The sequence below is a fragment of the Trematomus bernacchii genome, unplaced genomic scaffold (genome assembly GCF_902827165.1).
Source record: "Trematomus bernacchii unplaced genomic scaffold, fTreBer1.1, whole genome shotgun sequence".
NCBI classification, from domain to species: domain Eukaryota; kingdom Metazoa; phylum Chordata; class Actinopteri; order Perciformes; family Nototheniidae; genus Trematomus; species Trematomus bernacchii.
In genome coordinates, this window is record NW_022987739.1 from 27690212 (window position 1) to 27714411 (window position 24200).

At 40.3% G+C, this 24200-nt stretch overlaps 1 protein-coding gene across 2 annotated transcripts in view; it reads right to left on the bottom strand.

Annotated features, from left to right (window-relative positions):
* The window catches only part of LOC117495311 (diacylglycerol kinase beta), a 133906-nt gene that overhangs the window by 65097 nt on the left and 44609 nt on the right, over positions 1–24200 (bottom strand). For both annotated transcript variants that reach the window (XM_034146503.1, XM_034146504.1), the window contains 11 exons: positions 22418–22492; positions 21947–22066; positions 20691–20808; positions 19342–19430; positions 17399–17515; positions 14394–14492; positions 12490–12600; positions 11905–11978; positions 10505–10579; positions 3837–3922; positions 3246–3335 (listed from right to left, as the gene is read on the bottom strand). In XM_034146503.1, coding sequence (XP_034002394.1) covers positions 3246–3335; positions 3837–3922; positions 10505–10579; positions 11905–11978; positions 12490–12600; positions 14394–14492; positions 17399–17515; positions 19342–19430; positions 20691–20808; positions 21947–22066; positions 22418–22492 — 1054 coding nt within the window. The remainder of the gene's footprint in view (positions 1–3245; positions 3336–3836; positions 3923–10504; positions 10580–11904; positions 11979–12489; positions 12601–14393; positions 14493–17398; positions 17516–19341; positions 19431–20690; positions 20809–21946; positions 22067–22417; positions 22493–24200) is intronic.

Sequence of the window (24200 nt, forward strand, 5' to 3'; positions counted from 1 at the left end):
TCCACTGGCAATCCACTAGCTGATAGTTTTCAATATAAATTAGGAGATTATTTTCAATTGGATTCATCCATTGGGGAACATGAATGTACAAAATGATTTCCGATCCATCCAATATGTATTCAATTGGCAACAGCAATGGCCGCAGAGATTTCAACTTTATTCAATGTTTATTTCTGGAAAACATGATCTATTCAACAAGTCCCAACGGCGCCCCCCAGACCAGGAAGCTTCTTCTCAAAAAGTCATTCATAAGCCTGGCTAATTTCCCCGCTGGTCCTCCAAGCATCAACAATCACACAGTAATAACCAGCCATTCTAATTACAGACCCGAAATACTGCGACAAATTAATGGTGCTTTGCACATTACTGTTTTTTAATCTGATACGTAAGAGCTCCCCATTTCCTCTCCCGGTGTTTCATTTCCAGTAAACATGCACACACATGCCTGCCTTTTTATTCTAGTGACGAGTACAACAGCTACTATCTTAGCCGTGAAATGAACCCTAACAGAGGTCAGTTTAAACTCCTGTTGAGCCAGTAACCTACACATTGTGAGCCTGTTCAACCTTTATTAAACCAAGAAAAGACTTCAGAGATAATTAGATATAAATGTAACTTGCCCTGTACTATTTGGAGTACAGCTCAAATCTATAAATCACTATTTTAACCCCTTTAGTAGCTTTAAGGCAGAAGAATGTAATCTCATTCTTCTCTGTCAGACAGTCAGCATTTTGGATCAGTTTTTCCAGGGATCTTGGTTGAATCTATGTGAAATTTTAAGTAGAGGACCCCTATAAAGAATACTTTATCCGTCAATGTCCAACAGATGTACATTTTTGTAATAAATAACTTGATTTGGTTAGGGTTAGGATTTACTTTGTTAGTTTATTTGCATCATAAGTATGACATATATCTCTTTATGAATCCATTTATTTAATAATTGTGAACAAGGAATTGTCTGGCAAAAGTATCCTGACTGGGAACATTTTGAACTAGGGTGAAAGAGCCTAGATCATCACGGGGGCCGATATATTGCCCGTCTGTGATATTTGGCAGAAAAGGGGACATCAAAAGGATATTCAAAGGTCACCTATTATACTGTTTTTCATCAATATATTATAGGTCTCAGATATATACAAACATGTCTCTGAAGTGTTTGGCTCCAAACACCAAACAGATCATTGCAGCATCCCATAATCCCCTCTGTTTCAGCCCTGTTTCAAAAGTGCTGATTCTCTGTCTGTTACTTTAGATGAAAATAAGGAGCCCCTCCCCACGCCCCTCTGAGAGATATTTGGTTAAAAAGAACACAATGGTGCTCTAGGAGGAGATTCAGGTCATAAGGTGGGGGTGGGGGGGGGGGTTACCTTGGTTGCTGATTGGCTAATGGTTACACAAGCCAAACAATCGTTATGACATCATAAAGTGGCCAAAATCTGATCAGCTCATTTTCAGACAGGTTTTTTTATAAATGGATCAGGACAAAAAGAGAGAGAATCTTTGTTCCTGAAACTTTCAGAGTCTCTTTACACAGAGGGGACACATGTTGATGAAGAAGAGACATGAGGAAGAGGGGACACATGTTGATGTAGAAGAGACATGAAATAGAGGGGACACATGTTGATGTAGAAGAGACATGAAGAAGAGGGGACACATGTTGATGTAGAAGAGACATGAAAAAGAGGGGACACATGTTGATGTAGAAGAGACATGAAAAAGAGGGGACACATGTTGATGTAGAAGAGACATGAAAAAGAGGGGACACATGTTGATGTAGAAGAGACATGAAGAAGAGGGGACACATGTTGATGTAGAACAGACATGAAAAAGAGGGGACACATGTTGATGTAGAACAGACATGACAAAGAGGGGACACATGTTGATGTAGAAGAGACATGAAAAAGAGGGGACACATGTTGATGTAGAAGAGACATGACAAAGAGGGGACACATGTTGATGTAGAAGAGACATGAAAAAGAGGGGACACATGTTGATGTAGAAGAGACATGAAAAAGAGGGGACACATGTTGATGTAGAACAGACATGAAAAAGAGGGGACACATGTTGATGTAGAACAGACATGACAAAGAGGGGACACATGTTGATGTAGAAGAGACATGACAAAGAGGGGACACATGTTGATGTAGAAGAGACATGACAAAGAGGGGACACATGTTGATGTAGAAGAGACATGAAGAAGAGGGGACACATGTTGATGTAGAAGAGACATGAAAAAGAGGGGACACATGTTGATGTAGAAGAGACATGAAAAAGAGGGGACACATGTTGATGTAGAAGAGACATGAAAAAGAGGGGACACATGTTGATGTAGAAGAGACATGACAAAGTGGATTTTGCATAATAGGTGACCTTTAAGGACAACATTAACCCTAACCAAAGTCACCCTGTAGACATCTGGAAACAGATCCAGAACAATCCGTTGTCGTACGTCCAGACTACATTACAGAGCAGCTTCTTCCCCTCAGGCTGGGAGATTCCTGAACTCATCCTCCATCTACAAAGTCGTTTTCTGCCCTTCTTCTTCTTTTGTAGTAAAATATGTCTTGAACTGTATTTCATTTCAGAATTCTATGCACTGACCTCTGTGAAGTGGTACCACTTACATGTTTACATATACTAGCTATAATTACTAACTTGAAAATGTTTAATGCAGACATTTTACTTGTAACAGAGTATTTTTACAGTGTGGTTCCACACCATATCATACACACATCTGCTAACTCCACATATTTATATATTGTCAAAACCATACTCTATAATCTATTCCGCACAAGACAGAAAAGTATTTGATTCTCTGAATTGTAATTAACGTCTCTGGAAACATGTTCAGAATGTGAATTCCTTGTGCAGTTCTTGTTCTACTTTTTATGTTTCATGAACGTCTAGGATGGCCTTGCTTTGGAAGAACACACACACACACACACACACACACACACACACACACACACACACACACACACACACACACACACACACACACACACACACACACACACACACACACACACACACACACACACACACACACACACACACACACACACACACACACACACACACACACACACACACACAACACACACACACACACACACACACACACACACACACACACACACACACACACACACACACACACACACACACACACACACACACACACACACACACACACACACACACACACACACACACACACACACACACACAACAGAGTCCCTCACCTCCTCCCCAGCGTAGGCAGCGAGCGAGGTCGTTCCCGGTGCCCAGAGGGAGGATGGCCACTGAAGGGGGCCGTGTTAAGTTGGCCTTATCTGCAAGGACAAAGACAAACCTATATATTATATTCTGTTGGTCAAACTATTCTTAAAGAACTGTTTCAGGGACCAAACAGTCCAATTCTGCGAATAGTTTTTTAATGACATTATCAAGTGTAATCACAGAACATCTAGATTTGACAAGAATTGCAACTTACTCAGAATATTTGGTCTATTTACTCCTTTTGGTTTTCTTTTGACAATTTCATTTGTAATATCAATAAATATACGTATTTGCACATATTTGTTCAAGACTACAGCACCAACAAGTTTAGATATACAGTAGTCTGTCATTAATGGATGTCTATAATGCACAGTTTAGGAAAATGTTACGGTTGACTTTACGTTTTTTCGAATTGGACTGTTTGTTAACCATATGCCAGTCATTAGTTAATTAGAGTGCCATGTTATAATAACTTGTATAATAAAGAGAAATCATTGCCCAAATAAATAATAAGGCTGTAACTATAAGTCATTTTGTTTTTAAAATCTGTGTACCTATACAGTCCAGGATCCAGCCCACAGTGCCGTCTCCTCCACAAGCAAGCACCCGGAAATCAGGGACATCGTGGAAGAAGTTGAGCCTAAAACAGAAGATCAGGTAGAATAAAGCAACACATGCAGAAACAAAACATTGTTTGTTTTTGTTCTTAATCTCAATGTCAAAGTGTATTACAGGCGATACATCTGTTGATTGGATTTCGGAGCAGTTGAGACGGGGATTTTCTAAGCTCTGAGTGATTTAATGGCATGAGCTAAAAGGCTGATGGCAGAGGGACAGAGTTTAATCACTGGGTGTTTCTCAATGTCGAGGATGCTTGCTTGGTAGCACATGTCTTCCGAGTCACTTGCTTCACAAGCGAGGCAAGAATCCTTCCTAGCCTCGGAAAATGAAGAATTGTGGAACAGGCTAACAGGTGTGCGTCATATGCGAGGCCCCGCCTTAAATGGAACGCGATTTCCGCCAAAGATTTTGAAATTGGTCCGTGCGCAAAGCATTGTGGGGATTTTAAGACCGCGGAGTGTACACATGTGCAGCCTCGAAATTTCTCGCTACGAAGTACGCCGGCCTCGGTAGAATTCCAAGTATGCTGGACATTGGAACAGTCCTTCGGCGGCACTCGATGACGTATTATGCTTGAAATAGTGGTTCTGGAGCAGCCTTCCTCGACATTGAGAAACACAGAGGGTGTTTTTCAATCTCGAGTACGCTTGCTTGGTAGCACATGTCTTCCGAGCGTCTTGCTTCAGAAGCGAGGCAAGAATCCTTCCTGGCATTCGGAAAACAAAGAGTGGAACAGGCTAGCAAGTGTGCAGGTGTGCGTCATATGAGAGGCCCCGCCTTACATTTTCCACCACAGATTTGGGGAAATTGGTCCGTGCGCAAAGCATTGTGGGGATTTTAAGACCGCGGAGTCTACTCATGTGCAGCCTCGAAATGTCTCCAAACGAAGTACGCCGGGCTCGGTAGAATTCCAAGTATGCTGGACATTGGAACAGTACTCGATGACGTAGTATGCTTGAAATAGTGGCTCTGGAGCAGCTTTACTCGACATTGAGAAACACCCCCAATGTGTGCCCTCTCCAGCTGTGCTCACTCCTCTCCCTTCCCCAGAAACAACACAGAGCGCGCCCTTCAAAGGGACCTTTAATGTGCGTCGGACAAAGGTGTCGACAGCAGCTTTCATCTCTCTGCATCATGAGACAGCTGCATCATTCCCACCTGGACTGAACTATAACAGGCTGAGGTGGGACGTAAGGAAGTATATTTACTCAAGTTCTGCACTTAAGTACAATTTGGAGGTACTTTACTTGAGTATTTCCATTTTATGCAACTTTATACTTCTACTTCGTTTTATATTTGATATTGTTGCACCGATTCAGTTGTCTTGTGTCTTATCTGTCAGAGAGAAAACATTATTTATTTGTATTATCATACATTTGACCTCCTTGTGTCTATTAACCTGATCAAATGTTATATTTTGCTGCATGCACAGGTCTGTAAACTTCTTAACAAATAATCTGAGGGGAATTTCTTTAGCTACTTTTAACAAAATGCATCTCTTAAAATGTAGCTAGTGGACTAACTCTTTAAGTCACAAAAGAGTCAAATTATTTCAATATTTAGCACTAAGTACCTTTACTCAAGTACTGCACTTAAAGGTGGGGTAGGTAATTCACTTCAGAAACACTTTGTGTTATATTCCATGGAATGCTCTTAACATCCCGATAGCAATGAATATCTTAAATGCTTTGACAATAAATACATTAAAAAAATGTCATCTGTGGAAGCCGTGGCGCTGTAAAAAGCACAACCAATCATTTTAGCCCGCCCGGCTAAAATAACTGGATGGCCTACCTGCCTGTCAGCCTTCCATCTGTGCACAAACGTATTGGTCATGTGCGCGTCCGTGTGTGTTGGAGGAGGGGCTCTGTAAGGAAGTCTGAAGGAAGGGGCAGATTTTTTTCAGCTGCGTACTTTCAAATTCTAGCACACTCGAGCTGGTTTCTCCATTCTTACCTTCCCTACCTTTAAGTACAATTTGGAGGTACTATACTTGAGTATTTCCATTTTACGCTACTTTATACTTCTACTCCACTACATTTAAAAAGGGAAATCACGTCATTTTACTCCACTATATTTAGTTAAGAGCTTTAGCTACTTTGAACAAAATGCAACCCCAAAATTAAACGAGTGGACCAACTCTTTAAGTCACAAAAGAGTCAAATTATTTCAATATTTAGCAAAAAGTCAATCACAACTGAGTTTGTCTGTAAACAGTAAAATGCTACGTTATGGAACAATATTATCTAGAAATGTCACATATATATTAATAGGCCATTTTTCTGCACAATGATTACTCTTACTTTTTATTCTACAGTACATTTTGCTGAGTACTTTTGTACTTAAGTAAGATTTATACTGTTTCTGCTCACTGCCTGTAGCACTTCGGGATTTGAATTCGAATATGAAGTGCTTTATAAATGGAACCCATTATTATTATTATTATTATTATTTTGAATGCAGGACTTTTACTTGTAATGAAGTATTTTGACAATAATGTATTGGCACTTTTACTAAAGCATCTGAATACTGAATCCTCCACTGGCAACAGGCCAAAGACCCTCAAGCAGTTTTTCGGGAAATTGCCAAGACGTTTTTTTACCTTGCAATATTAGTGAGGAAATATTTGTTACCTCATCTTTCTAAAATCTGTAAGAGTTTTATTAACTGATGTGCTTCATATTGATGGATCTGATATCCAAACGGACTTCCAAGAAACTGACTTCTAGTCTTACCATTACCTAAAAACATGTTATTGCCTTATGACTAAACGGTTTAAACATGTAATCCTTAATATCCTCCTGTTTTGCCCTGATGTCTTGCCACTTAAATCAAAGTAGGATTATTTCTGGATGGGGTCAGATGAGGCGGTGGCCATGAGGCAAACAGCCCTCTCTAACTGACATGCAGAGAAACTACAAACATGCCTCCTGCCAAAACAGTAACACACCGCGCTTTGTTTCACGTATAACCAAAACACTTCCGTGTCAACATACAATATTAATTAACCCACCTACTCCTCCGGTTTGTCGCTATGCTTTATGCATGACAGAAACATGTGCATGGACAGATGGAGGTTAATGGAAGGAGGCGGAACAATGTTTGTAATGACCTAAAATACGGCGAGGAAGTGCTTTTCCTCGGAGATAGCTGCCTCTCACTTTAAAGCCAGCTGAGCCTGTTGCTAGGGAGCGCATGGTAACAGTTGTGTTGAGTTCAGGTTAACCCAGACCTTCTTTCGGCTCTGTTTGTTTTGTATGCATGTGTTAATATTCACTTGTGAGGCTCTCTAACCCTCTGAGCAGCAATAACGGAAGATTATTACATCACCTCTGCTCTCAGATGTGTGTGATGGGAATACAAGAAACAAGCACTGTGACTTGTCTCCATGCTTTAATGTTCAAAAAGCTCTTTATTTTTCTCATACTGCCTGTACTGCAGCACCTCTTTTCACCCTCTGTCTGAAACCAGAGCCCAGAGGGGGGGGGGGGGGGGGGGGGGAGTGTGAGAGAGATGTTATGATATTTATTCATTCAAATAAATGCCATAAACTCTGGAGTAAACAATTTCCTCGTGAAATGATCAAAGAAACATTAGGATGAAATATTGTTTAAATATGAATGGAAATAAAAAAAATGTACCGAGGATGAACAAAAGCAACAAAAATGACACTATATATGTGTCTTATGTAATCCTAGTGGTTAATATTAATGACATTAAGGGGAGTCTCATTGAATGCCTATTGAACAAACATAAAAACATGTATTTTCTATTATTTAAACTGTTTAGTTCAGGAAGTTGGATCTGTGATCTTTTTCCAGAGTCCCATATCACATGAGAGTAAACAGTGTGTGTGTTTGACATCGTGTGTATGATGGACATCATTCTCCCCTAGCACCTGAGTGCGTCATTGGGTCGCTTGACATATAACACACTCTTGAGGGAAGAAAGAGAGAGGGGGGGAGAGAGAGAGAGACACAAACACACACAGTGGTGTTTGCTTCACTTTCAAGGTAGAGCGTCTATAGTTCCCGAGCTATGTAGGAAACATTTCTATGAATGGACAAAAGGTGCAACAGTGTTCCTTTTAAAAGTACAAGCTGTGCTCAGCTCTGACGTATGTGCAACCCTGTGTGTGTGTGTGTGTGTGTGTGTGTGTGTGTGTGTGTGTGTGTGTGTGTGTGTGTGTGTGTGTGTGTGTGTGTGTGTGTGTGTGTGTGTGAGGTCAAATGCACAGCACGGCAGTACTGCAGTGTCCCCTTCACTGTCCTCCTGGTTAGTTTGACCCGAGGCAGAGAGGTCAGTCTGTGACTGATAATAATAAACACACTGTACTTTATATTTGTGACCTGCTCCATCGAAATCAGTCGCATTGACCCTTAGACACATTTTGAGTTGTATACACTGTTGGAAAGAAGAGATTCCTAACTTTCTAATGGTATCAGGATTGTTTTTGTACTCCAAATATTAAGCAAAATATGTCACATTATATAATGACTGTCACCGAGTCATCATTTTGAGAAAAATATCTGATTGATTATTAGCAAATGATCAAAGTAGTACGGAGGGAAGATATTTTCGTTTGGATTACTGGTCTGGGGGAAGCTCGCGAGTGTGTGTGTGTGTGTGTGTGTGTGTGTGTGTGTATTTTTGCGTTTGTGTGTATTGTGTTTGTTTCCCGGGGAAAACACTCACGAGAAACACTGGCTGTTGTTATGCCTGCTGTGACGTTAAGTTACTCCGTTCTCCGCTTGTAATTATGCCGTTACAAGCTTCAACGTTGTATTTATCATCTGAATTTGCCGAAACAAGTTTAATATTCTGAAAGCCAAGACTTTGTTTATTTGAAGTCAGATGAAAACAAACTGTAACGGACCCTGCCGTGTTATCTATGATTACTATACGCCTTACATTCATAATTTCAGCCGGAGGGAGGGGGGGGCGGCGCTGCGGAACAGCAGAGTGGCGAGTGAGAGCTGTCATCTTCCCTTTACAAGCTTCAAAAATGTATTTATCGTGTGATTTTGGAAATAAAAGTTTCATATTCTGAAAGCCAAGACTTTGTTTATTTAAAATCAAACAAAAAACCTGAACCCCGAAAAACTATTTTTTACGCAAATCCACGTTTATTTTGAAATGAGCCATTGCGACTTCCGACTGATTTCGATAGAGCGGGTCACATATATGTTATTTTTTATTCAAAAACACAAACTCCCCCCCAAAAGAAAATCAAGAGCACACCTACATTTCGTATTAATGTGTGTGTCTGTGTCTTTATCAATTATTTGTCCACTGCAAAATAGTCCTTTGGGGTCCCATTATGCTGTGTGGGTTGTTTTTCTTCTCTCCTGTAGTGGGTTATTTAGGTTTTTGTGCATTTAAATGCTCTGCAAAGAAAAGTTCCTCCAGAGGGAGTTTCCCCCATTGGACTCCTTTGTTGACTTCTGTAACAAAGTGACATCATGTAACACTCGCGCTCCTATTGGCTAGCACTCCAACACATTGTACGTGATAGGCTAAGGGGCGGGACATCTCTAAGAGGTTAACCAATCACAACAGAGCCGGCCAGCTAACCAATCAGAGCAGACTGAGCTCTGGTTTCAGACAGAGGGTGAAAAGAGGTGCTGCAGCACAGGCAGTACGAGAAAAATAAAGAGCTTTTTGAACATTAAAGCATGGAGACATGTCCCAGTAGAGACACTACATATGAATATTTCACTATATGTCCTCTTTAAGTTGAAATTGTAATATGGTTTACCGGGCTGTTGCATTTATAGGAAAGGCATGTAGGGTGAAATACAAGGCTACATGTAGGGTGAACTACAAGGCTACATGTAGGGTGAACTACAAGGCTACATGTAGGGTGAACTACAAGGCTACATGTAGGGTGAAATACAAGGCTACATGTAGGGTGAACTACAAGGCTACATGTAGGGTGAAATACAAGGCTACATGTAGGGTAAAATACAAGGCTACATGTAGGGTAAAATACAAGGCTACATGTAGGGTAAAATACAAGGCTACATGTAGGGTGAAATACAAGGCTACATGTAGGGTGAACTACAAGGCTACATGTAGGGTGAAATACAAGGCTACATGTAGGGTGAACTACAAGGCTACATGTAGGGTAAAATACAAGGCTACATGTAGGGTGAAATACAAGGCTACATGTAGGGTAAAATACAAGGCTACATGTAGGGTAAAATACAAGGCTACATGTAGGGTGAAATACAAGGCTACATGTAGGGTAAAATACAAGGCTACATGCAGGGTGAACTACAAGGCATGGTTGGAAAAAATGTCCTGTTGTTCAGAGGTTCATGAACATTATAAAAATGTACTTCCAGTTCAGTTCAGCTACAAGGACACAACCACAACAATGATTGAGTTCCTGCAGCTGCTCTCCCTCTCGAGAAGTAATCTCATCGCTAAGGGTTGTACGAAAAAATGAACTGTATCCGAGGGTGGATGTTGCGCGGATAAAATGGCATCTAACAATCAGAGCGCCAAGGGGTTCGAACCCCACATGTCCTTGTTATTAAAGTGGTTGTCCTTTCAATTCACCAACATAGCAACAAAGAGATGAATGCAGCAGACTTACCCTACCATTGGTCCCCCTTGCTCCAAACTGTACACCTGCCGGGGGTTTAGAAGGTACCTGAACTTCCTCAGTACTCTGGAAGAAGAAGAGAGAGGAACACAGAACAAGTCAAATAGATAGAAATAGAGTAAGCACCTCTTTACCAGCATTCAAATATCGCCCTTATTCCATCAGAGTTTTACAAGTTGAATGTTCCAGGTTATGAAAGCATATTCATCTTCAGAAGAATCAATAAAGTAAGTAGCTCAGCCTCTCAAGGCCCTGCATACTGTGAAATAACAGCAATCTTGCAGGTTTACAGGGTCTAATAAAAGAATGCAATCTGTATCAGACAATATTCCTTTCTTGATGGTGCAATAAATGTCTGGTACATCGTAGCTCTATGATGTTTAAATAAACAAAAGGCAAGAAAAGACGTGTTATTATCTTATCATCCATCTTTGCTTCTCTCATGGTGCAACTTTTTGTTCGTAAATGCCCGAAAAAACGATCACTTTTGCCTCTGATTGCATAAAATTGCATGATGTTTAGGATGCTTTAAACTCTGTCAGAACAGCTTGATGACTGACTGTCTTCAATGGCTTTGTATTTAAACTTCTATGTAAGATTCATACATCTTAAATATGACAATGTATGTTATGATGCAGCCAAAAAATCACGGCGCATGTGGGTTGAATATTAACATCAGTGTAAGCCTCAAATAGCTTCACTGAAGGCGCCTAAAGTGACGTCTTTACAACCTCCTCGTGCATCTTCAAAAATCTGTTCTGCTGCAGTTTTCTGTCAGAAATGAACTGAAATAATCAGGAAGAGGAGCGATGAAGAGGAGGAGGGTTTGCTCTTCATCTCATCACGTTGACGCAGCAGTTTCCTGTAACCTTGTGGCGGTTACATAAAACAACCATTGAAGCTTTCACAATCCCCTGAAGCACGTCTCAGGAAAGTTATTTCAGTGAAGGCTGATATTTCATTTCTACTTTACAACAGGAGGCAAGTCTATTTCATTGAACTGTACTATGTACTATTTTATAGACCTGTACTTTACTGTTTTATAATTGTAAGTGTGATAGAGATCATGCAATGTTTTTTAGTGTGTATTGATTGTAATGTAGCTAAAGACTGCAGATGGCTATTAGCTCAAATCTGGCATACATCATCTCTACTGTTCTCTGAGATTAATGTGGGTGCATGGTCCTTGTTCAAATAAATACATACATTAAATTAGACTTTTTAATTTATATTAATAAGTTGATCGACATCTACACTACACCAAGGTACACACGGCACTTTATTAAGTTTAGATTAGTCAGTGGATATCGTAGATTAAGAAAATATATGTAAAATCTCCTCCCATAGACATTAGATTAAATGTCTTACCCCATGTTGAAAAAATTACTTACCGCTCGCCCTGCCTGCCTCCACTCTTGGGGTTGACGAGGACGAGGAGGGGGTGAGTCCCTGGGAGAGGAGTGATCTGCAGACAGGAAGTAGAAACATCCTCAAGAATCTGTCACCAGCTTTGTTGGGAAAATACTGAATGTACTCTCCCAATATCAGAGTCCACATGATAACAAAGGTATCCCAACTGTAGCTGTGTACATGACAGGATGTATGATTACCTGGAAGAGCATCAGGACTGTTTTAGGCATATGATAGCTATGTGATTAACATGATGATTCAGCCTCTATGGAGATAGACATATGACAAGCATGATCATTTCTGACGTGGAGCTAATCTGAAGTAAACATTGAATACTGCTTTCTATTCCTCCATCTTGTGACTGTGTAACTCCCTCTCTTGTATATCAGCATGTGAAGGACACTGTTCAGGAACTAGTTGATGCTCTGTATGTGATGACTACTTACATTCTGGAGAAGATATTAAATACATGGATCCTGAGATTGAAGCTCAAGCCGGTGACGAGTGATATTTTCCTAACAAGCTTCATGTCGTCACTTTAAAAACCTGCAGGACGGACTTCGTACCTGCAGAGCCTGTCCGTCTCCGGGGGAGAATTTAAACGTCTGGTTGATGTCGTCGGGGCTGGTGCTGGGGGGCGAGTCCCCCTCCCCACGCTTCACCACAGAATGACGGTCCTGTGGAAGAAAGGGGAATATTAGTCAAACCCCGATAAACCCAACCTGGTTTAGTTGATTGTGACATTTCTCCATCCTCTGCAAAGTATATCCTGCCATGCTGACAAATGGTAGGATAGATAGATAAATAAATAAATAAAAATATATACAAAATAAACAGATTAAATAAAGGAAAAATAAATATTGATTTAATAAATACAAATAGGGGTGATATATTAGATGATGACAACTGTTATACAATCAACTATTAGTTGAAATGCTGAATGTAGAGTATTCAATCCCCCACTGACTCAGAAAAAAAAGAGTTTGAATTACTATTTATTTGTATGTGTGTGTTATTAATTCATTAGAAATGTGTGTTTGGCTCAATTACGGTTGAAAAGATGATAATTTCTTGTTTCATTTCCATCCTTGATTGTTAATTACACAACATGTCTATGTTTGTTGTGTCTAGGTTCACTGTGTAAATGTGTGTTCGACTCGTGGACCCCGGAAAGAAGCTAACGCTAATGGAGATCCTAATCCTAATAAAGACCAACAAAAAAAGAAATGCCCAAAAGGCCATGTTGCAAAATTAAAAAGTAAAAGTTGAGTGCTGTCCTCATTTTGGATCAGATGAGCAATCATGGGCCAGAAGTACTTAAAAAAGACTTCCATAACACAGAAGAAGGAAACTGTGCACTCAAAGATATAATGGTTTTTATACCCCTTAACAAGCATTGAAGTCATAAATCAGGATGAGCTTTAAATATTCTGCAGGTGCATAGTTCCTTGCCGTAATGTATGAAATGCCCACTATGAATAATATGGATGATATGCATATAAATGCACCTGTCAATGATGTATACGTGAGGCTAATTGATGAGTCAGTCCACAAACACAAATATAGAAGTGTGAAATTGAGGCAGGTGTTTGGAGGACAGGATGGTCTGATATTGGAGGAAATCTGATGAAGGGCGGCGTGTCACTAATGCAGACATTTCATCAACGCAAATATCTACACTGCCGACACAGGCCTGAACCACTGCTCTATAGCACACTAACAATAACAAGTTTGCATTTTTCTGGTATCAGTATTTTACTCCACTACTTATTTTTCTGACGACTTTTTACTTTGACTTCTTACATGTTGAACACAAATACCTGTACTTTCTACTTCTTACATTTTGAACACAAATACCTGTACTTTCTACTTCTTACATGTTGAACACAAATACCTGTACTTTCTACTTCTTACATTTTGAACACAAATACCTGTACTTTCTACTTCTTACATTTTGAACACAAATACCTGTACTTTCTACTTCTTACATTTCCCAAACAGGCTGGTTCCTTTAGTTTGAATGTGTGTTTGGTGGCGTGATCATTATTATTTAGAGTCATTGCGTGCCTATTGATTTGAACACGATCCGTGTATCCATCATTTCCTGGTCTTCTCTAAAGAAGAGGGACCAATGAAAACGTTGTCATGTTGCCGTTGTTCAGCATGGAAACATTCATTAGCTAACAATGACATTATTGTTCTATTAATATAAAGGGAGGTCAGGTACTCTTTAAAACAGCTGCTAGTTATGGGTACTTTTTACTGAAGTACATTTCAAAGCCCATACTTCTTTACTTTTACTTGAGTAAAGAAGTTTAGTCAGTACTTCTACTTTTACCAAAGTATTTTTAAACACGTGTATCTGTACTTCTACTTGAGGAAAGGATGTGTGTACTTTTGCCATCCCTGACACTCTGTAATGTACATATGTGCAGTCTGGTATGCTAACAGCTGAGAGAAAGCCCCTCACCAGCACCACAGGGCAGATGTAGGAGGGCAGCAGTGTGTGGTCCCTCAGAGAGCCGCCATCACACTCCGGCTTCACGTTAGATGCACATTTATTATGGAGCTGAGGAGGAGAAAGAGAGAGAAGCAGAAACATAAGAAGAGTGGGCGGAAACCATCTGTGACACTCAAACAGTCCCAGTGTGAAACGCTCCACTTTCTGGGTTGTTTACCCTGAGTGTTTACTGACCGTGTGACGGGCCGTACACTAACAATCAGGAAGTTATACATTAGTGTTTCAATGCAGAGTTACTATAGCGATGGAATGAGAACGACTGCAGAGTGAAATTTGAGAGATTTCACATGAGGGATAATGTTTACATTTAACTCCAAGTCAGTGCTGACATCTAGTGGAAATAAAAAGCAGTGCAAAGGAAAATGTATCAAGGTCTGTAAGTGCTTGTTTTAATCACATCATGGGGACATACAGTACAGTTGTTTACATATTGTAATTAAGACATTAAGACATTGTACAGCATTAAGGGCCATATTTTTAGTTAACTGAATGTAATACCTTTTCAAACTAAGAATTTACGTGAACATGTATGCAACATCCGAATATGAGTGTGTAAAAGTGAGAAAGACAGACTTTATAATGACTATAACCACTGTTCGAAATAGGAGGGAGCTACCCTGAAGGCCGACTTTGAGATAAATAGGGGGAGCCCAAAAAAATCGTGCATATTTGTGTCACACAGATTAAAAATGTTGAGATCCTGTAAATAAAAGTTCTTGAAATAAATAATAGTCATTGTTCATTACAGTTTCTGAATATTTGTTTTATATTTGTGAATATTTCTGGGTGTTGCCATCTGTACGTGGCGGCGCTGCATTCTTTACGCTACTTACATTGCTATGGTTACGGTGGCGATGCCGGCGCGGTATTTGAATTTGTTCATATTCATATTTTTTTAACTCTGGCTTTGTAATAAAAAATATGGTGAAACGAAAACAGCCAAGCCTCGCAGCTTTTGGATTCACAAGCAAAGAAGCGGAGGAGTCTACAAATGACAACGTGAATGGAACAACTTTTAGTTGGCCGGCTGTAAGCAGCGTTAGGGTCGAGTTTGACAGCTCCACACCGAGGGCCCTGAAAAAAAAAATAGGGCTCCCCCGAAAGCAAATGGGTCATTCGAACACTGGCTATAACTCATTGTTTAACATTTATAAACAATTGTATTATGTCATGCACTAAAAGTGGAGTTGAATACACAAATAATAATACTCTTCAATGGATCTTTTGATAATATAACATACACCTATACCTACCTTACTTACTTTTATATTGGTCGATACAGGGTATCATATAAGGCAGCGATGGGCAAATGGCGGCCCACCTCCTCTTTTTGCGGCCCTCAGATTAATTTATAAACAACGTAATTAATAAAAATAAATGAATTTTTTTTTTTTTTTTACTTCTAGTACTGATACCGTTCACTAGACTCCTAGTTACGTCGCGAGCTGCCTACATGATTTCGTTGGGCAGCCAAATACCGCAAAATAATCGGTGACGCGTTTGTGTGTATTGTGTTTGTTTCCCGGGGAAACACTCACAAGAAACACCGGCTGTTGTTATGCCTGCTGTGACGTTAAGTTACCGCTTGTAATTATGCCTTTACAAGCTTCAAAGTTGTATTTATCATCTGAATTTGGCGAAACAAGTTTAATATTCTAAAAACCAAGACTTTGTTTATTTGAAATCAGATGAAAACAAACTGTCACGGACCCTGCCGTGTTATCTATGATTACTACACGCTTTTCATTCATAATTTCAGCGGGAGGGAGGGGGAGCGGCGCTGAGGAACAGCAGAGTGCGGGTTGACAGGTGTCTGTGTTGAAGGGGAATGCAGAGACAGGCTACAAGTGTCTTAGGTTCAAGTTAGACAACTAATGTCTGGGTTAGTGTTCATGACTTCATGTTTATGTCATCTTAATGTTTAATCTCAATGTACACCATTTTCCGTGCTTTCCAATAGTTTAAAAATAGTTTTATTCCACTGTTAAATAACCTGTTCAATACAAACATGCCACTTGTAAAAATTAAATAACATTTCTGTGAACTGATATTTGTTTAGTGAGCTTATTAGAGGATGTTCCCTGAAAGATTGTAAAATGTCAATGAAGATGTCAGACTTAGTATATTTGTTAATAATTACATACAATACATGGAATTTGTGTGTGTGTGGGTGTGTGTTCCAAGTGAATCTGCGGCCCCCTGGTGGCCAGTACATAAATGATGTGGCCCCCACCACCATCCAAGTTGCCCATCCCTGATATAAGGCCTCTGCAGATGTAAGTGTTAGCTGGTGTGTGTGTGTGTGTGTGTGTGTGTGTGTGTGTGTGTGTGTGTGTGCCTGCCTGCGTGTGTGCGAGTGTGTGTGTGTGTGCCTGCCTGCGTGTGTGCGAGTGTGTGTGTGTGTGCGAGTGTGTGTGCGAGTGTGTGTGTGTGCATGTGTGTGAGTGTGCCTGCGAGTGTGTGTGTGCCTGCGTGTGTGCGAGTGTGTGTGTGTGTGTGTGTGTGTGTGTGCAAGTGTGTGTGCGTGTGTGCGAGTGTGTGTGCGTGCCTACGAGTGTGTGAGTGAGTGAGTGAGTGAGTGAGTGAGCGTGCGTGCGTGCGTGCGTGCGTGTGTGTGTGTGTGCCTGCGTGTGTGTGAGTGAGTGAGTGAGTGAGTGAGTGAGTGAGTGAGTGAGTGAGTGAGTGAGTGTGAGTGAGTGAGTGAGTGAGTGAGCGTGCGTGCGTGCGTGCGTGCGTGTGTGTGTGTGTGCGAGTGTGTGTGTGCGAGTGTGTGTGTGTGCCTGCGAGTGTGTGTGTGCCTGCGTGTGTGTGTGCGAGTGTATGTGTGTGTGTGTTTGTGTGAGTGAGTGAGTGAGTGAGTGAGTGAGTGAGTGAGTGCGAGTGTGTGTGTGCCTGCGTGCGTGCGTGCGTGTGTGTGCCTGCGTGTGTGCCTGCGTGCGTGTGTGTGTACTCACAGTGATCTGACACCACACACAGTGCAGCCCGGTCAGGCCCTGGTAACACTTGATGCTGCGGTGACAGCGGTCACACTTAGTGGGAGAGTTCCCCTCCATCCACACGTGCTGCATCGCCTGCAGGCCGGGAGAGAGAGAGCTGGAGGTAAGCTTATTTAGCATTTAAAAAGTTATATCATGCTCTCAAATTAGTCAAGATGCAAATATAATTTAAGATATATGTAACAAACTAAATATTACAAACAAATGCAACTTTGATGATTAAAAGCTAGACCTCCAAAACACTAACTGGACAGAAACAAAACATGAATGGAGCACAAAAACAAAGACAAAAAAACAACAACAGCACATGGAGCTTTTTGTGAGTTTGTTGCACACAATAAACACAGGACTTTATTCTTGTTAAGCTTTCACAGAAGTAAAAACAAGCAAAGTAGAAACAAGCTGATACAGTTTTGTGTTTTGGGAACCCAGGCTTCAGGGCTGCAATTACTATTGATCAACCGTAAGATTTTAAATCATCTGACAATGTCAAAAAAATTGTAGAAAAAATACTAAAAAGTCTTAAAAAGTTACAACTGAAAATGTTTGTTTAAATACAAAGAGAAAAGCATCAAATGTCACAAATGTTATTGTTAGTTGGATAACTTAAGTCGGTACTGGAGGATTTCATATTTTATTTTCTGTCTAGTTTATTGTTGATTTGCACAACAACTACAGAGAAGCAGTCGTTGGGTCTGCTCCAAAATGCTCATATGTATTAACAGGATATCAAACAAGAACATTCAATTCAATAAAAAGTCAATTGGTTCATTCATTAATAGACTTACATCCTAAAAAACGAAACTAAAAAGTGCACTTTGGAGTGCAGACCTCCACCAAGGCCTTATCCCGTATCTCGCAGTTGAACACAAATGAAAAATAATCTGTGTGTCCGCCTCGTGATTCAGATCCGCTCCAAATGTTAATGGGATCTTCTTTGACCTTTCCACAGAGTTTCATAAAAAATTAGGCCTGCTGATAAACAAACCTGACTGAAAACTTTTCCTCCAATTAATCACGTAACAATGTCCTAGAATAGTGATAAATAAATGTTGAAAATGTCACATGGTGAAATGGATAGTTTTGTCTAGAATATTTGAAAAGCCTCAAATTGTCATCATTTTAGGGGCATCAAAAGGGACATGTTTAGTGTTTTTGTATATAATTATTTGAGGATGTAACCCTTGAAAAAAAGAATCTGGCCCGCTGACAAACAAACGAACAAACCTTACTGTATATTTGTCTTACAATTAATCGTCTAAAGATGACCCAAAATATTGATAATATTTGAAATGTTTAAAGAACTGTACTTCTTGAAATGGCTTGTTTTGTCTAAATGATTTCCAAAGAGAAAAGCATTCAATTCTAATATGTTTGGGGACATAAAAAGTTAAAGGTTTAGTGTTTTTGTTAGTTAAATTACATAAATAAGTATTGGAGGATTTACAATTGTTATTTACAGATAAAGAACTGGCCTGCTGACAAACAAACAAACAAACTGACTGAAAACGTTTCCTCCTTGGCGAATGTGACAAAAGCAAATTGACACGAGGTTAACGACTGACGCAGGTTTATGTCCCAACTCAGAACTGAAGAAAGCGCCATATACACGGTAATGACCATGTGACGCAGAGGAACTACTTTATAGAGCCTAATCACATCAAAGCTGAAGTACAGAGGATATTGGACAGATAAAAGACATTGCATAAACAATCCCATGATGCTCTCTGCCTGTTAACAGAGCGCTCAGTGTTCCTGTCTCACTGCCTGCAGCATCAGTGCATGCTATCAGCACTGAGTCATGTGCACAGTTAACCCTTATTGTGTGTGTGTGTGTGTGTGTGTGTGTGTGTGTGTGTGTGTGTGTGTGTGTGTGTGTGTGTGTGTGTGTGTGTACTCACGTTGGTGTGTCTGCGGGACTTGGCGTAGGTGCTGATGCAGGCGGCGATGTCTTTGGACACACAGCGCTCGTGCACCGTGTACTTGCATACTGTGGGAAAAACAAAGAGACAAGAGTTTGTAAAAGTCTGCATACTTTACATCATTAACAAGACTCAGAAATGTTTGACATGAAATGCTACTTTAAACAAACTAGGACATATGAGTCCTGACAAGTGGTGTGAATCAGAATCAGAATTAGTTTTATTACCAGGTAGGTTTACACATAGAATTGGGAGGGATGAACCCCTCTCACATGCAGAGCACACGGCACACACAGTGAAATGTGTTCTCTGCTTTTAACCCATCCGAGTACCAGGAGTCTAGTACTAGGAGCAGTGGGCAGCTATTGTACAGCGCCCGGGGAGCAATGGGAGTGAGGGGGGAAGGGGGTTGTGCCTTGCTCAAGGGCACCACGGCAGGGCAGGAGGTGAACTGGGACCTCTCCAAATAGTATTTTAGGTCTGGTCGGGGACTTGAACCGGCGACCCTACAGCTCCCAATCCAAGCCCCTACTGACTGAGCCACTGCCGGACTACGAGGAATTTGACTCGACGTCATGGTGCGTACATAAAAATAAAACATTAATATTAAAATTAAAATAATAAAAAATATAATACAAATATAGTCAAATATAACAGTATTTACATTGCAATGGAATGGAATGAAAAATCGGCAGTAATAAAAAAGACAAGAAAACAGATATAGTGTACATTGTGTGTACATTAATAAGTAAAAGTAAACTAAGTACATTTACTCAAGTACAGTACTATTTTGAGGCACTTGCTACTTTGTATTTCTACCCCACTACAATTCAGAGGTAAAAGGTGTACTTTTACTCCACTACATGTATTTAATACCTTTAGTTACTTTACAGATCTGGATGAATGATGTGAAATATAATCAAGTGTTAAATCAGACTTTAGTTCCACCTGGAGTAAATTCACAAGCTACCCTGCAAGTCATTAAAACTAGCTGCACCTTTACCAGCTTTGAGAACACTTTCATGATCAATCATTATAAAACATATCATATATATTATTCTGAAATGGACCAATCTGCACAATCACTGTCGCTACTTTAACTATCTTTTGATGATAATACTTTTATAATTTTTTAAGTAACATTTTGATTGAAGGACTTTTACTTTATTACACTCTGGTACTTCTACTTTTACTTAAGTACAAGACCTGAGTACTTCTTCCACCTCTGGTGCCGACTGACAAAGAGATAATAACAGGGTGGAAGAAGAAAGGACGTTGGGTAAAATGGAGACAAAGAGATGTAGACAGAGAGAGAGACGGAGACTCACAGGAGCAGCAGAGGCCCTGTTTGCGGACCCCCAGCAGCATGGTGTGGCAGTAGTTACAGTACGCCGGTTTGTTGAAGTGCTTCAGACGCCAAACATGCTGGCCGTCTTCCTGTACGTTCTGTGAGGAGACAATAAAAAACACATGAAGCATCGAAACTGTCCTTATAGTAGTTTGAAATGTAATGATTTTGGTTATTTTTCTTCTCCTAGGAATCATAGTATAGTTCAGAGGATTCTTAAATAAACATTAACCCGAACCAGCATGCACATTATTGGTGCAAAACTAATTTGGGCCGTGTTTGAAATGAGCTCAATTAAAAATATATTAAGGAATAACATAAGATGACTGTGAAATGCACCCAAGCATCAAACCAGTTGAATCTATTCTAAGTGCAAAAAGCAGTCAAATTAAGATTTGTTTTGGGGTGATATGTGGTATAAACAGTAAGAGCTGTGTAGTTGTATACGGGTATTAACAGTTTAAACAGTAAGAGCAGTTATATGGAATACAACCAAAATAAAAAGTTATTGTGACGGCTCCTGCCTTGGCTCTGAACTGTGTTTTAGTTGTAACTATTTTTCCCTTTGTCCCTGAAGGCAACACCAATTCACAGCCCCAGGGGTGCAAACATACCACGGGAATAAACGCAGTGTGTCATTATGCTCACACATTATTAACATCTACACAACTGATGTTACTGAGGCACACACAGACTGGTATTTTTCCTGTATTACTTTGCTTTAAACACTTCAATTAACCAGCATCAATTGTGTCCTTTTCTGTTGTCGTCAAGACCTACAAGCCAGGTTGTGACCATTTTATTTTAAGTATGCTGTCAGTATATACACACACACACACAGAGATGGCAGAGGCCCACAGTGGCGCCAGGTGACGGTTTGGTCCATACATGAACATTACATCTGATTTTTTTACACACACACACACACACACACACACACACACACACACACACACACACACACACACACACACACACACACACACACACACACACACACACACACACACCACACACACACACACACACACACACACACACACACACACACACACACACACCACACACACACACACACACACACACACACACACACACACACACACACACACACACACACACACACACACACACACACACACACACACACACACACACACACACACACACACACACACACACACACACACACACACACACACACACACACACACACACACACACACACACCCACACCGTCTCCATGCCCAGCAGCACCAGCAGAGGGATGGTGGTGAGGCCTCCTCTGATCCACTCCTCCAGAGTCACCGTCCCATCTCCGTCGTAGTCAATCTCCTCCATCATCTCCTTCAGTATCTACAGCAACAGACAATAATACAAATACAAATAATACACTCTTGAACACGAGAACAAAGTACATTTCTTCTAGAGATCAGGTGCAAACTAAATGTTCCCCCAGGGGGGTAAATAAAGGTTCATGTTCATCTTCAAACAAGCCAGCTGTTTGTCTTTCTAACACTTCAGTGAGAAGCTACTTTCTGTTTGTTTCCCCTCCTTTTCTGAACCTAAAATCCATTTTCTTGGTGTCACTTGAAACTCAGCCGGTATAAAGTCTGAGTAAATAAGAACCAAACCTTCATAGAGAGACTGTTTACATTTCTCTTCTTGTTTTAGCTTCAGACGTTATTCTCTTGAGGGTGTGCTCACCGGTCGCAGCTCAGTTGAATCCCACTCCAGATACTCTGCCACGTGCACCATCTGATTTATGATGCGGTCCAGCTCCTACAATCAGAAAGATACAACATAAAGGACAGCGTTACTTTACCTTCTGCCAAAATAATAAACTCATGCAGTTCAAACATTAATGGCAGGCATAAGACATGCTTCTGGTCAACATTAAAGTCAAGGATTAGTAAGGTAAATGAAGTTATTTAAGTTCATAAAAGAGAGAGGAAAAATACACTGAATTATATGAGAAGTGCATAATCAAATCAAATCAGGTTTTATTTATATAGCACATTTAAAAGCGATTTTTGGTCGAGCCAAAGTGCTGTACATGTAATAAAAACACATTACTACAAATCACAATAAACGACAATAAATTACAACAGATATGTCTTAAAAAACAAAATAAAAATAAAACACAAGGAAAAGTCAGGAGTCGTGCTCCGCTCTAACTAGAAAGCCAGAGAGAAGAAGTGAGTTTTTAGTGTAGATTTAAAAACCCCTAGGGTCTGGGCCGACCTCACATGGAGGGGCAAAGTGTTCCAGAGCCTAGGGCCAGCTGCTGCGAAGGCTCGGTGCCCTCGGGTTTTTAGCCTGGTCTTGGGCACTACCAGCAGCAGCTGGTCAGCAGACCTTAAAGCTCTGGCTGGGGTGTAGCGCTGGAGCAGTTCAGTTATATAGGCCGGAGCCAGCCCATTTAGTGCTTTAAAAACAAATAAAAGGATTTTAAAATCAATTCTGAACCGAACTGGAAGCCAGTGTAGTGAGGCCAGAATTGGGGTGATGTGGTCACACTTTTTGTGGCCAGTCAGCAAACGTGCAGCAGCGTTTTGGACTAGCTGTAAGCGTTTAATTGAGGCCTGGTCCATACCCACATATAGAGCGTTACAATAGTCCAGTCTCGAGGTTACAAAGGCGTTAATAACCCTTTCTAAGTCATTAAAAGATAAATACGACTTGGTTTTGGCCAATAGTCTTATTTTAAAAAAAGCAGGATTTTACTACGGTGCTGACCTGCTTGTCGAATTTAAAAGTGCTAGTGAAGGTCACTCCAAGGTTCATGACCGAGGGGAGGATGTTTTTTTTTTTATAAGTATCATTATATAATAATATGTCAAAATGACATATTATATAATGACCCTAATAATCCAAAATCAGGCAATCGTCTGTCAGAAATAATGCGCTAATCAAAACATAAGTATTTTAACCTTCATAAAAAAATGTTTTTTTTAGATATCATAGTAATGGCGCCAATCATGTGTGTTTATCACACTTTAATAATAATGTTTACATGCAACAGTATTACATTACAAAGTGTATTATTGTTTAATTGTGCGTATCTAAATATAGCTGTGGTGTATCGTACCATTTCCAGCTCCACCAATAACAGGTAAACAACACAACCTCAAAATCACATTATAACTGTAACTCATTAACCTTATGTGCTAGCTATGCTACTGCCGTTAGTGAGGAGATACAGAAGGTTAGGATACAGTTTGGTTTAAGGTATAAACACACTATCAGATACCCTTTGTAATTATACTGAAGACTATAAGGGACAGGTTTTAAGAATGTATTTTACTTTGCATTTCTAGATTCTAGATTCAAGGTGTTTAGCAGTGTCATTGTGGAGTGAAACTCTGAGTCTGGTGGTTGTCAAAATGACATTGGGAAAAACAATGCTAAAAATGTTTTAAGGGGGGGGGGGGGGGGGGGGGGGGGAGACAGAAAGATGAGAGGGTGAGAAACCAAACCAAGAAGAGGA